The sequence below is a fragment of the Neodiprion virginianus genome, chromosome 1 (genome assembly GCF_021901495.1).
Source record: "Neodiprion virginianus isolate iyNeoVirg1 chromosome 1, iyNeoVirg1.1, whole genome shotgun sequence".
Lineage (NCBI taxonomy): Eukaryota > Metazoa > Arthropoda > Insecta > Hymenoptera > Diprionidae > Neodiprion > Neodiprion virginianus.
In genome coordinates this window covers 39,131,958-39,146,146 of record NC_060877.1, presented here as the reverse complement: position 1 = coordinate 39,146,146, position 14,189 = coordinate 39,131,958, and the positions used below count along the sequence as shown (strand labels likewise).

The 14,189-nt window shown below is 38.3% G+C and overlaps 1 protein-coding gene and 1 long non-coding RNA gene across 8 annotated transcripts; one reads left to right on the top strand and one right to left on the bottom strand.

Moving 5' to 3' along the window:
• Positions 1–282: 282 nt before the first annotated feature.
• LOC124306234 (uncharacterized) lies at positions 283–2,392 on the top strand. Its single transcript, XR_006908554.1, has 2 exons — positions 283–353; positions 436–2,392. It is a non-coding gene; the product is annotated as an uncharacterized LOC124306234 (long non-coding RNA).
• LOC124306151 (neuroglian) lies at positions 813–13,019 on the bottom strand. Of its 7 annotated transcripts, XM_046766452.1 has the most exons (14): positions 12,936–13,019; positions 11,426–11,511; positions 11,267–11,290; positions 10,471–10,603; positions 8,424–9,839; positions 7,787–8,247; positions 7,352–7,708; positions 6,981–7,236; positions 6,566–6,886; positions 6,262–6,487; positions 5,967–6,123; positions 5,515–5,790; positions 5,028–5,120; positions 813–4,596 (listed from the first exon to the last, which is right to left on the bottom strand). In XM_046766452.1, the coding sequence occupies exons 2-13, from the start codon at positions 11,490–11,492 to the stop codon at positions 5,029–5,031; spliced, it is 3,786 nt and encodes a 1,261-aa protein (XP_046622408.1). In that variant the 5' UTR covers positions 11,493–11,511; positions 12,936–13,019; the 3' UTR covers positions 813–4,596; position 5,028. The 7 variants fall into 7 exon arrangements, with proteins under 7 accessions (XP_046622408.1, XP_046622366.1, XP_046622387.1 ...); XM_046766410.1 differs by lacking the exon at positions 5,028–5,120; XM_046766431.1 differs by lacking the exons at positions 5,028–5,120; positions 12,936–13,019 and adding an exon at positions 12,017–12,226.
• Between the last annotated feature and the right edge of the window lie 1,170 nt (positions 13,020–14,189).

Below are 14,189 nucleotides of genomic sequence, written 5' to 3'. Positions count from 1 at the left end.
TTCCCTCCCGTGTCAAAAATCAAGGCCGAAGAACCACACGGCGATGCAGCGATCGAGGATGTAATGGAATGCAACGCACGTAGAGCTTGGCTCGTTCGTATGCGAATTGCGTAGAGACCCGCGGGTATGCAGTCTGTACACACTCGAGTCATACTGCAACTGCATGCAACAAGCAAGCTGATCTCCGAGCGGCGTTCACTGCGCGCGTGCGAGCGAGCGAGAGATAGGGGGAGTTTTTCTCTTCCCTTCTCGTATGCATGTATGTATGAACATGTCTCGCGACTCTTCGATCTTCGACATCGAAGAGCTGCGGAACGGGTTCGCGAGACGGTCGGAGATCGGTGAGAGATGCCGTAAGAAAAACCCGTTCGCTTTATAATTATACATCATTCAGTCTGCATTGGTGTATACTTTTATTTTCGCTCCATCAATCAGTCACCCCGAAGCCGATCCGATTCGGCATCGATTCGGTGTAGAACACATCACGTGAATCTACCTACATGTCTTATCGCGGCACTCTGGAGTGCAGAGATTGCCGACAGACAGCGTGGGACTCGCCTCGTTGCCCGGCTGTAGGGTAGAGCTAGGTATGTATACAGATATAGTATACATGCATCAATACCGATTGTTCGAGCGATGCAACAGGTTACTGACACTTCAAATCGGCATTACGTACGTAATTGTTATACCGAAGGGCGCTGAACAATGTTTTCTTAATATAATAACTTTAACAGACTATTACTCACTCTTAATATTCTCGAATCTCCACCTATCGAGGTTTGAATATATTGTGCATACATGTATATGTAATGTAATTTGCTGAATTTTTTTTTATTGAAATCGTATTCACACGGGGATGTTACATTATTGGCGTATGCTGGAATGCGCATTGTAAATTGATTGAAATTAAAAGAGTGACATAACTTGTCGTGACTTGTAGAAATTTTTTGTTATATCCGTATAACTGATATATATTAAGATTTTACAGCTATGTGTACATTTGAACAAAGAATTACATACGTAAGTTTCTACATGGAAATGCAAACCGGATATACCTAGATGACAGTTTTTAATTCGTCGGCAAGACTTTGTTGATGTCACTTTGTAAAATAACAACTTATAATTTAAGTGCAACTAATTTCCAAAACAATTAGTTGTCTACGGAATAATTACAATAGTACAACTTATAAATTAACGAACAAATGTATTCGCGTACGTTAAATTGAAAAAGTTTAAAAAATAACACTAAAAAAAAAAGGGAAAAATGAAGCAGTATATATTTTATTCCCTTGATTGGAAAAATAATATACAATAAACAGAGTTACTCACGACGGGCGATTCTAAGGTTTGCTTCTCTATTAAATTAATTTTTCAAACTTTTCACGCTGAGTTTTGCAATGCTGAGATTTAAAAAACTTTTACGTATACATTTCCTTTTTTTCAGTACAGTCCTATCAGAATCAATTCACTTTATTGCGAAATTCCCGTCGTATAAAATACATACAATGAACTTTGCCAAATTTTAACTAGTTATAAATTTATTATTGCTGCCACAATCATTTCCGCACAGGCAAATAATTTTTATTAGAATATAAATCTTAGCTCGCAGCTCTGTAACGTTTGCATGATAATAGGGAGCTGGAAATTTTTCAATAATTTCATAAGTAGCCCAAACGAATTTTAATATAATGAAAGTATGTACAGAGTCATTCACCTACTATTGAACATATTTCACCCTTGAGCGTGAAAGAGCGGCTTATGCGAGTTTGAGGTACAAAAATCGGCTGCGTTCATAGTCACACTCACGTTCAGCAACTGACGAATCACCCTGTACGTATATAATAAGTTGTATCAAATGAGGATAAAAAAAAAAAAAAAATTAAAAATGAAATAGAAATCCAAGATAAAATAAAATCGATATCAAAATCCTGCAAGTTTACTCTTGAGATAACTGTATGATGGGTAAGTTTTTTATAATACAAATTTTACTTTACAGATAATCAGATCAAGTTGGTAATTAATTATCTTCGAAAAAAATTAGATGAAAAAAAAAAATAATTTGAAGCGATGAAGAAAAGGGATAGGGAAAAAGACATACATTTTGCAAGTGGTATGATAACAAAATAATCCTAACCGTGTAATGATGTATAGTAGAAATTCATTTTAAGACTGGTGTGTCGCTTCTACTTGCTATGCTTTAATAGAAAACGAAATACACTCATCGCGGCCTACAATCGCACTTCTCCTGTACATTTACGCACACAAATGCCAATCGCCTCGGATTTTGGAGAAACTTGACAAAGTCTCAAATAAGATTCGAGCACTATGCGTACTACATACAAATGTTTGAAAGTAGATTTTACACTATTGAAATATTGAATACCTCTGATATTTTCAACCCAAAAAATTTTGAGATGCAGATATTAATCCATTTGTAGCGAGTGTAAGTACCCAAAACTGTATATTAAGTATTGTTTAATCAATGTTTACGTCATGAAAAATTAAAAATATCAACATTTGAATGTTTGAAAACTTTTTTCGGATAAAAATTCTTTGAATATACAACTTCAAATATGTTAATGCTACTTTCAAATCACCCTTTATGTTATTAACATACATTGCTAAATTTTCCATTTCGAACTCGCTATTCCGTGCACACCAAATAATAATAATAATAATAAAAATAAAAATCTATGGGCTTCCGACTGCTGCGGACGAGCCTGTAGGTATAAAAATGTGATACATATATATATAATTATATGTAATATGATAATATACTATCTGATAATAGCTCCTCTTGATTGACCGCTTCCTGTATTTTAACGTCCTAACGTTATTCTTTCATTTTTTTTTTAGTAATAATTAATATATAATGTCTCTATATACTTTTTTTCATTTCAATATATATTAAATAATAACATATAATCATAATCGTCATCATTCTAAAGCCATTATACTATAATATCATAGAGCTAAGTGTACAGAACATGAATGAAAAATATTCGTTTAAAAAACGTGAATTTCTCTTGTCATTCGTTTCAGCGAAAGCGTGCTTTACATAGAAAAAGCAATTATTATAGTAGAGGCCATTTGTTCTTATTCAACTATCGTATAGGTTATTTATTACAATTATATAATATATATTAATATCATGTCCATCATTAATATCTTTTGCGAATATTAATTGTTTTCATTCAAATTCACCTTTTTTTCTCATGTCACTTTTTGTCGCGTGGCATTACGACATTTATAATAAGTAATACAGTTAGAAAAGTTTGACCAGCGGTCATCAGATATAAAAAATTAAATAAAGCGTCTTGCAGAACTAATTATCATTATAGTTATAATAATTATCATTTCTATTAATATAGAACATCGCCAGATGACGGATACCTATACATTTTTTTTACTTGTGCCGGACATGAAAGCAAGGGCACAAAGTCCCGGAAGAAATACTACGAGATTCGGGTACGTGAGTTTCGAAATTAAAATTAGATTCAGTCGAGGCCAGATTGTAACACTACTGTTTCAGATCTCACTGCACATCCTGACATATGATATTACATCTATGATTTGCTCAAGATGACGTTTATCACGACTTACTTTTTTCTTTGTGTTAGCGCGATTGACTTTTCATAAATTTGTACAAAACCATTGGATGTTAGATTGTTGGTCATAAAATTGTACGAACCTTGAATCTTTTCAGAATGTTCGTAATTACCAATCAAATGCAATTTTAATGTGAAATAATGACTGGAATAGAGGAAGAACCCTTGACGGATTGGACATGATCTCGATTAAATCATCTTGACAAATAACAGTAATAAAAGAAAAGTAACTTCATTACCTTACAGTGTCTAATCTGGCCCTGTCAAATATTGGTGTCAACGCTAAAATAGTATTTAAAACTATTTCCATCAATAGCTTGCTCGCTATTCAACATCTGAATATCTTTGGGTTTCATATTCGACCCAAGATAATGACTCTTTTGATTTTTTTTGTTTGTTTGACTAATCAAAAATAAGAAAACAGGGTGAAATTCTCTCGGTTGAAGGACACGGGAGAGTGAAAAAATTCAAGGACTGAAATAAACGTATGAAATGGTCAAAGCATAACTCCACGTAAAACATATTTTCGATTGTTTCATGTCCTTCTTTTTTCTTGTTTGTTTCATGGACAGGTCATTTCAGCTGGATGAATAATGAAACCCAAGGACGACAAAGTAACTAACTGGCAGTATAGTGTGGACATTGCGCCCAGCGCAAGGTGCATAGCTGCTGCTGAAGAGGTAAAAATGTAGGGTATATTTCGTAATTAGCTACCAGTGCTGAGAATCCCTTGAGAGAAGACAGAGCTGACCAACAATTAAGTGTAGCAAGAGAAGTACAAAACTTCTATCAATGCTGCCAGTTAATGATGAAATATACCCTAGTGCCTCAGCCTTTGTTGGGATGAAGTTTAAATATTACATGGAATAGACAGTTTCAAAAGGTTAGACGTACGTGGCCATGGTGCCTGTTGGAATGGGGGGTGTTTCTTCGGGCCTACCCTTTGGCCCATATTGACCAATGAAAGATCCATCTTCAGTGAAACGCCCTAAACATGACAAGGAACAGTTAATAACGTTTCACTTTTCACTTACACATCCGTCTCTCTACTAATTTTCATCTTAAAACTTCCTTCTTACTCTATGTAAAGTACCAAGTGTTTTGTTACTTTGTATAGTGGTAACAATTAAGCTTCTCAATCGTAAAAACTGAATCCAATAAATAAAGTGGTTGTTTTTTCTACTAATTTTAAATACTTTCAATCTAGAGTATTGATTCCAATAAAAAAAAAAAACATATAGTAGTATTTACGCCTGAAAAAATGCAAAATATTACCAAGCTGCAAACCGGCAGTACTATTCACGGAACTGGAGTAATACATGAATACGCGTGCATGAAAATCATAATGTGGAGGGGGGCATGGCGGGGGATTCGTATTATTGAGGTTGTAAGATAAATCAATAAAAACAAGCATCCCACCTCAAACTAGCGTAGCAAACGCTTGTGCATTAGGTTCCTGCTTCTTCTGACGGCCATATTGACCAATGAAAGACCCATCCTCGTTCATACCCTCTGTTGTATCAAACCAGATACGCACAAGCAATACAGGTGGAAAAGGTGACATCAAAAAACCATAAAAAACAGGAAAATAAAACAATAATTATGGTTTAAAAATCATAAAGCAACAAAAAATTGAACCTTACAATAAATGAAAGTAATGATCTCATAAATTTATACTCATTGACTATGGCGATAATATGATTTACCAAAAGCGTACATGGTCAATATCAAGTAAATTAATGTAAATGTACGAAATTTGTTCAAAGCTACAAGGTTGTCAAGCATAAACATGTGTTATCAAAATTCACAGCACTTATATTATCCAGTCGCTATCCATTATAGTTACTGAAAGGCGCTAAGCGTTCTGTAAACAGTGATGAAATTATACGTAAAAGTGTCAACTGACCCGTATCTCCTTCTCCGTATTCGGCCATCGAGTCAGTGTCAGACTCCGGATGTTTTCCGTCCTGATGCGAGGAAGAAGCGAGCGAGGCACGACCTCCTGCAGACTTAGTATCTAGTGGCTGTGAGTATTCGTGAAAACCGCCACCCTCTTCGGGATAATCGCCACGACCTGCCGCCAGTTCTCTCTCGTGTACGGCATATTTTCCACCTCGATTACGCTTTATTACGCACACGATTATCAGTACCAGCAATAGGAACGCAATAGCCAGCATCATTCCTGTGGGATGGAATATAAAAAAATTAATGAAATGCAATAAATATACCATCTCTGATATGTTCAAATCCACACACTTTATCGGCATTTTGCATTTCTTAATTCTAAGATGAGAGGTAATTGCGAGTAAATTTATTTCCATTTATCATCTTATAGTATTACTAGAATGTCCTTCTCACCTATGAACCATCCAGCAGTGGCAACGTTTTCTTTCGGTTGAATATACGGACCTTCGCCACTGGTGTCGACTTCCTGTGGCAAACTTTCTGCCCAGAAATCTCCATCCATGGCGACAACAGACATAACATAAATTTCTCCCCTCAAAAGGCCACGGATCTGCATCACAATAAGCAAGAAATGATTAAAATCAAATTGTTGAAGATTGATAGGTAAAATGCCAAAGTAGGTAATATTATCAATTAGCTGGAGCATAAATGGAATATGTGTATGCATTTAATTTTAAATTTTTGGCACCTCTGTGCTGTCACTGTTGATTTCATCCGGCGTTCTGGCATCGATAGTCTCTCCCCTGAGCTTGTATTTAACATAGAAGTGGCTGCCTGGATTTCCATCTCGACTTGGAAGCCAAGTAACTCTGATGGTTGCAAGCCCATTGTCTGTGGGTATACGGTCCCATGTGAAGTGGGGCTCTTCTGGAGGAGATCGTAGTGCACTGCCTGTCGTTCGTTCTATGTAATAGCTGCAAAATAATTGTAAGATTAAATTTTTCAAATCCAGCAAAGCAGAGATGAATAGAAAATTTATGCATTTTACTCACTCTTCACCCTCCCCAGCCTTGGTAATGGCCCGAATGTGAATCCTATACTTAGTACTTGGTTCTAAGCCAGCCAGTTTGACCCTGGTCATTTCTGGGTTCGTAACATGTGGTTTTCTCTCTAACAAAGGGCCAACATTTGTACCCTGAACAATGTGATAGTAAATTTTATATCCGATGAGAATGCCGTTAGGTCTTTCTGGTTTTTTCCACACCAAATATAGCGCACTAGATCCCAGAGGGAAGCCGTCCAAAGACTGAACCGTGCCTGGAAGTCCTTCAGGTGTATCAAAGTTCAGTATCTCCGAAGATGGACCATTGTATCTGTTGACAAAAATTTTACCAAATCAAAGTTTGCGTTTTTATTATTATTTATTCCTTACCAGTTAATAAACTTAATAATCTTGCTAATTCGCACCTGCCATTGTACGCAAGAATCCTCACGTAGTTTTTGCTGTATGGAACAAATTTGGAAAATTGAGTGTGGGTTGTATCATTCTTTACATGAATCTCGCGCATCCCTTCTTCACCATCTTTGTCGGTCCACGTTTGAATTTTGTATCCCTTAAATTCTCCTCTAATCGACTCCTCAGGTACAGGGTTCCAGGAGAGAGAAGCACTTGTACTCCCTATTACCTCCAACAACGTAAAGTTCCCAGGAGCTTGCTGTGGTACTATGTAGGTAAAAAATAACAAGTAACGATCAAACTGCACACAAAGAGTATAATGATGCAGGTTTTTACATGATTGATTAGTTTTAATTTAGTTCCATTGAGTATCGATAATTACCATCTTCGCCTGAGTAGCCTATGACTTCAGTTGGCTGTTGCCTGCACTCTCCTTTCTCATTAATGGCTACGACTTTGATCTTATACCGCTGATAGGTTGGCTGATTATCAACCTGAAGCCTGTGCACTTTCCAGTCTAATACATCTTCCGTTGTCCATTCCTCGCCAGTTATATCTCGCTTGTAGAACACTCGGTACATGAACTTTGGCGCATTGTGCTCTATCTGAGCCATTACTGTCCATGTAATGACAATGTTCTGCGGATCGGTTCCCCTGCCTTCAACGTTGTCTGGATTTTTATAAGGTACATCTGGCTGAGTGGTGCAAACCTCACTTCGTGATGACGGCGACGATACCCCTGCGTCACATTAAAGTTCGATCAACATTTGGCTCATCTAATACTTTAAAACAATGGTGTAATTATTCAAATACCGACCTATTTTATTCCATGCTAAAACACGGAATGTGTAATTCGCCCATGGCGTCATTGGGACGATGTAGGTTTGCTCTGTGGCAGGAACATCATCCTTAGCAGCCTCCCACGTATCAGGTGTGAAACTGGTGTTGGATTGGATGGTATATCGCAGAATGGGAGCTCTGTTGTCACCCATAGGGACCCAATGGACATTGGCTTCTTCTTTTCCGCACTGTACTCCCTCTAAGCGAGGTGCGTTCGGCACATCTTGAACTATTAATGTTGCTTGAGCCTTTGTTTCATCTAGCTCTGTGCGAGCAACACATGTGTACGTTCCTGAATCCAATTCTGTAGTCTTTGTGATAGTCAATGAATAATCGGTGCTCCTGATAAACCTTGGCTCCATGTCGAAATCTATTTGCTCTCCGTTACTCAGCCAGTCAATTGTCAGTGACAAACTTGAATCTGTCACAGCATTACATCTGGGAAACAGATTTGATTAGTTTAAACTAAAAACCGCAATAAAGTTCAATTTAGCTAGTTCGTTCACAAAACAACCAGACTCTGTGATGCTCGATTGTATTAAAATAATAGAAACTTCTCGATTAGTTGAGAAGAAATGAGGACTGTATGTTTTTTAAATATGAAAATGAAGCACCTGAATGTCGCTGTAGATCCAGCAGCGACTTCGTAGTCCTCGGGTTCATCAGTGATGGTCGTGTGTTCTTTCACCACAAGATTACCAGAGGCATTATCATGGCCAAATTTATTGGATGCGTAACACGTGTAAGACCCAGCATCAAGGAAATTGACATTGTCAATTTCAAGATCTCCAGATTCAAGGGTTATGTATCTACCTCCAGTGAGTTCTATGCCATTTCTGACCCATTTAACTTCAGGTTTAGGAGCACCAAAAACACGGCACGTAATTCGAATAGTTTTCCCATCAACGGTTGCCTCATTGGACGGCGGCTGAGTAATTTGTGGTGGTATAGCAAGGACATTGACGTAAACGTCTTTGTAAACGTAACCCAGAGAGTTCGTTGCGTTGCACCCATAGTTTCCAGTGTCCTTCTTCACCAATTTCTCAATGATGACCATATTGTCAGTAACTTTCCTCCTCGGATTAGGCGGTGCCTCCTCAATAGGCTTTCCGTTATGGATCCACTTGATTTGGGGCTGGGGAACACCACTAGCCTCACACCTAAAGATCGCTGTCTCGCCTTCCGCCTTATTTTCGATTTCTGGCTCATGAGTGAAGTAGGGGATAGCTTCAACTTTAAGATTTATCGAATATGATTTCGCATCGCCCACTCCGTTGGATACGTCGCAAGTATATGTTCCCCCATCCGCAAAACTCACATGCTTTATGATTAACGACTTTCCATAATTCCCTTGAGTTATTCGGTCGCTTGCTTGCAGTACTCGACCATCTTTATTCCAAACTGTCTGTGGTAGAGGTGTGCCACCATATATGCAGTACATTTCAATTCTTTTGCCTAGCAAAGCAACTTCGTTCTTTCGTGACACATACTGCTTCACAGGTTCATGTTTGTTGTTGCTCGATGACGCCCCGCTTGACAAAACGTTGAGTAAAATACGGTCACCCAGCTTGTATTCTTTCTTGAAGACAGAAGTCGCTGCACAAGTATAATAAAAATCATCTGAAGCATCATTTCTAGTCACATTACTGAACCATAGATTTCCCTCAGGGTCCAGAGTCATTCTGGAGTTGTTGATAGACTTTATGCCACTGCTCGTATACTGTATAAGCCAGTCAACTTTTGGTTTTGGCCACCCATCTGGAGGTTGGCAAGTCAATTTAAAGGGATCTCCCTCGTTCGCATTTTCTGTCCTTGGCGGTTCGTCCTTGAATGAGTTTAGCTCTGCTTTCCGCACAAATACGGAATTGGAAATCGCTGTTCCCCATTCATTCTCTGCTATACATTGGTACTGGCCCAAGTCCTCATCTCGTGGAGATGTTATCACCAAAGTTCCTCTACCATTCTGCTGTGAAATTCGGTTGTCGTATGCTTGCCATTCAAAACGCTTGCCGTTTTTCTCCCAACGATACCTGATTCAAATCATGCGTTACATTCAGTCACTGTCATATAAGTACACGCACGCACACATTTCAACTTATAGTGCAAAGACAAGCGATTAAGAAAAAAATATAGGGAGAATAAATGAATTGCACTCCTGAATTCATGGAAGAAAAGGACAGTCATTTAGCATTCATTGAAGAGTATAAACTGACCAACGGAAGTGAAACTTACATTGAAAGACACATACTGAGAAAATCTAGATGACTGGCAAAGTACGTTTAGCTGTGGTAATAGTGGTAATTCATAGTCCCTCAGACTTGAAGACCACCTCATTAATTAAGACTGGTTGAGTGATTACTCTTACTAAGTTGCTTTACCACACAACACAAAGAAACAACAGGAACCCCACCGATGAATTACTTTCGCATGTTTAACACAAAATATTAATAATTATACATTGATGAAGTTTGAAAAATATCCTCATATGAATGGATAACTATCCGAAAATAAAGAGCGCAATTTGGAAAAATAACATAACAATTAAAGCTACGGTAAGATTTTCAACTTTAAGATTTTCAATGCTGAGTTGAAAACCGATGAACTCATTTTCCAAGCTTTTGTTTTTCTTTGTTTGCAACATACAAATAGTTTTTGACTCACCTAGGTTCGGGTTCTCCTGCAGCTTCGCATTCTATAACAAACGGTCTGTCGTTTTCATTGGTCTTTGCTTCTGCGACTTGAAAGAGCTGTTCATCTGTTGGTGGCTGTTTGATCATTTTCGGCGGTGTTTGTACTGTAAAAATAATAATGCCAATAAGTTTTTGTCATGAATAAAGCGGAAAATGAATATAACTGTTTTCGTTATCAGCATTTATGGAAATACCTGCACTTCCGGTGGTTTGAAAGTAATCAAAAAAAAGGATGGGCAGCTATATTCATTATAGATTAATTGACTGATAGCATTCACAAGCATAAATACGCAGTACTTAGTTAAATATTTTACATTGGTTGACGAAAAAAAAAAGAATGAAGCAATTCGCAATAAATTTATATATTCTCTGTTCAACTAAAGCAAACAAATTAGGTATCTGTACAGATATTCACGAGATGTATTTCTGTATATATTTCACATGTTTACGGGAAAAAATCGGTAGATAGATCAAGGGATCCCGTACTCTGACAATATGTGCAGATTTGATTAGATGCTTGCCAAATGCAGAATGGCAAAAATTACGAATTACAAATAAACAAAAGCATACAGGACATGCATACAGGTATATCGATAGCAGCATCCAGTTGGAAGATGGCAAAACTTATTTTTTGATTCTCTTTTTGAATATGGTACATATTTGACAAGTTAGATAATTGTATACTTATAGAACGAGTTAAATGATCAAGTTTTAAAAAATTATTATATCACACAAGACAATCATTTAGGTAATGCTAGCTTTTTCACCTGTTGTACCATCCGGTATTGTGACTATAACATAGAATAATAATAATAATGAATTAATAGATCCTAGTCATCACTTTTGTGATGTATTAATAATTGCATATTATGATTTCGCCAATCATCCACATCATCAAACACTTGAAAATTAAAAAATACACTCACTCAGCGCAGACACCTGTAGAATAGTCAATGCCAGGGGCGCTATTAAGCACAGTACGAGATGCCCCATTTTGGTTTATCGTCCGTGTCTGAAAATAGAAAAAACAAATTTAAAAAATTGTTAATTTTGTCATCAAGTGAGTGAATATATCGTTTATCAACAGGTATAACCAAATCAAAAATTTATGTTCCAACATCCTGACTCGCAAAAATTTTCGTATTTTCATCTCATAGATAGAAAGAAGAGACGTGATACAGAGATACATGTAATATATTTTGTAAACCAATCGATATTATATCGTCCGCATCAACGTGTGTAGCGAAATAAAAAAAAAAACAAATTTGCGCGGCTTGACTAGCTCCTCACCCTTTAGTAAAGTCATGGGGGGGGGGGGGGGGGTCGATAGCACGAGATTAAGGATCAAATTGCAACCGGGTGAAGCTAAAACGTGGTTCAATTACCTATCTAAGAATGAGTAGTCGGGAGGGTTTCAACGATCGGAAACTCTACTCCGAATGTCGCAGCGAATTAACCGTTGACTCATCCATTTTTTTCCTTACCCACTACACGTACATAGATATAATACCAATTACCTACTTACAAACTTTGGAAAAAGCATCCGATACAGTCGTAGGTATGTGTAATGTGCCCGATTTTCAATATTCGGGCGGAGGTAAAGTTGTTTTGGTACGGATATGGACGGTTGCCACAGGAGACGCGGCGTAAAAATGGGCGTGCTCGGTTAGCAGCACTCCGTGTCAGAGTCGCGTCGTCGTCGAACTTGGACGTAATGTGCACTGTGCACGGGTAAAGAGAAGGAGGCGCACGAATGCAGGTGTGCTTTGGTCGGCATGAAACGACGCTTATTCCGTTATAGGATTGCAATTTACGGTAAGTAACTACGAGACCGTGTTTATTTGGACAGGTTCGCGTAGGTGAGATATAGCAGAGAAGAGAGAATTAAGCGACGGCGGCGGCGGATTTCGAACCGCGCGATCATCGAATATCAAGCTATCACCCGAAGGTGAGCCCGAGCAAGTGGTTTGATGATCTCAACAATCTCGGTGACTGTCCCTTACGGCGAATGACAACATCGAACGAAAATAGCATCGCGGCAACGAACGGTGCAACGTACGGTTACATTCCCGAAACGTAACCGCGCCTAATTGCTATCCCGAATGCGAGAGCTGCCGTAACGATTTAACCCGCGTCAAGTAGCTGGCTGAAATTGAATCAATTAAGGAGAGTACACTAATCCGGCGGTGGGCCGAACGGGAGGAAGGAATCGGTCACACCCGCCTCGAAGTAGTCCCCGAAAGAATCAAGAGTATAGCAGAGACGATTGGCAGGCACCAACAGCATTGATCGCTTACACCACTTGTCTCATATTCTACCTGGATGCCACTCACGCGCATAATAAAAATTCAATTACGACACGCAGTTATACATGCCACTTTTTTCAAATTCTTCACAAACAATTTCACTGTGGATTACAACGGAGGTCCGACTTACCTGTGCCAATACCGTTCAACTAAATATGTATACTTTGTCGCGAACTGAACCGTACGTGCATCACCAAGCCATCGTCGGAAACCACTGACTGACTGCCGTGAATGCCAACCCAACTCGGAGCGCCAATAGTCAAGTTACGCTGCTATGTTAGTATTTTTATCTCCGACACTACTTACGCGTTGTGTGAAAGAGCGAACCACAACGGAATTTTTGCAAATGCGAACAGTATTTTTCGTATTTGTGACCGAAAGTCACTCCTTAGATGAGCTGAGGATTTGATGAAGATAACGAACAAGCCGTTGTTTGGGAATTTAAACAAGCTGAAATAGAACTTCGTATGGCTGTTGATCACGCGCGATTGCAAGTGAATTTTGTCTGTAGGAGCGTTTTCATTACAGTGTTTTATAACATATCCAAAAATGATGTCAAAAATAGTTTCTCATCAACTTTGGCAAAAGCCTAATTATTCAAATTTTATAGTAAGCTTATGAAATTTACTTGCCAGTTTCTACGTATGCTAAAAATGTTTCTGCATGCCGTTATATCACGAAAAAAAGTTGAGTTGAATCTCCAATTGTACAATCGCTTTTAAACCTAGTTATTCAATACTAATAATTCAGTTCCAGTAATTAAAAAATTATACGCTTCTAAAATTCAGGATTTTGTTGAAATTTTGCCCAAGTTTTCAACTTGAGGATAATACTGTGAATGCAAGAAGCGGATATTTCGTCCTCAGTCCTGCACTCATTGTCAGCCATACAATGGTCCACCCTACCCGCTACAATGGGGGAGGAGGGAGGCTTTAGCCAGGTGACAGGATTCGGAGGGTCGGTCGGTACCGTTTTTCTGGAGATGAATAAATGAACATACTGGGCCTTTGGTACGGCCAACGTAGTGTTCTATTCGAAACTCAAACCTGTCCGCACATTTTTTCCCTCTAAGGGGGTGCCCTGGTCGAATTCGACGTCGTCGTATATGTATTAAATTGGCTCCAAACGGACCCCATTCTACACGTAATTCTCAACAAGATTACTCCAATCCATTTTCATTTGACGCAGAAATAAAGAGCTTTGTTCAAATTCCGTTCAACTCTTCTATAGATGGCAAGAGATGGAATTATGCACACCCGCGAGATTCGCTATCATTTGTCATCATGCGTGCGGAATAAATGTTGCCCTCGGTAATTTGCCGAATAAAAATAATGATACAATAGAATATTACTACCGGCACATCGTACCTACAATGGATTTATGT

What these genes read in the sequence shown, in the direction of transcription:
- LOC124306151 (XM_046766410.1), bottom strand. Translation starts at nt 11,492, where the DNA reads ATGGGGCATCTCGTACTGTGCTTAATAGCGCCCCTGGCATTGACTATT. An exon ending in TTTAGCATGGAATAAAATAG is followed by an intron (nt 7,709 to 7,786) that starts GTCGGTATTTGA and finishes AATGTGACGCAG; the next exon opens with GGGTATCGTCGCCGTCATCA. An exon ending in TCAACAGTGACAGCACAGAG is followed by an intron (nt 6,124 to 6,261) that starts GTGCCAAAAATT and finishes ATTGTGATGCAG; the next exon opens with ATCCGTGGCCTTTTGAGGGG.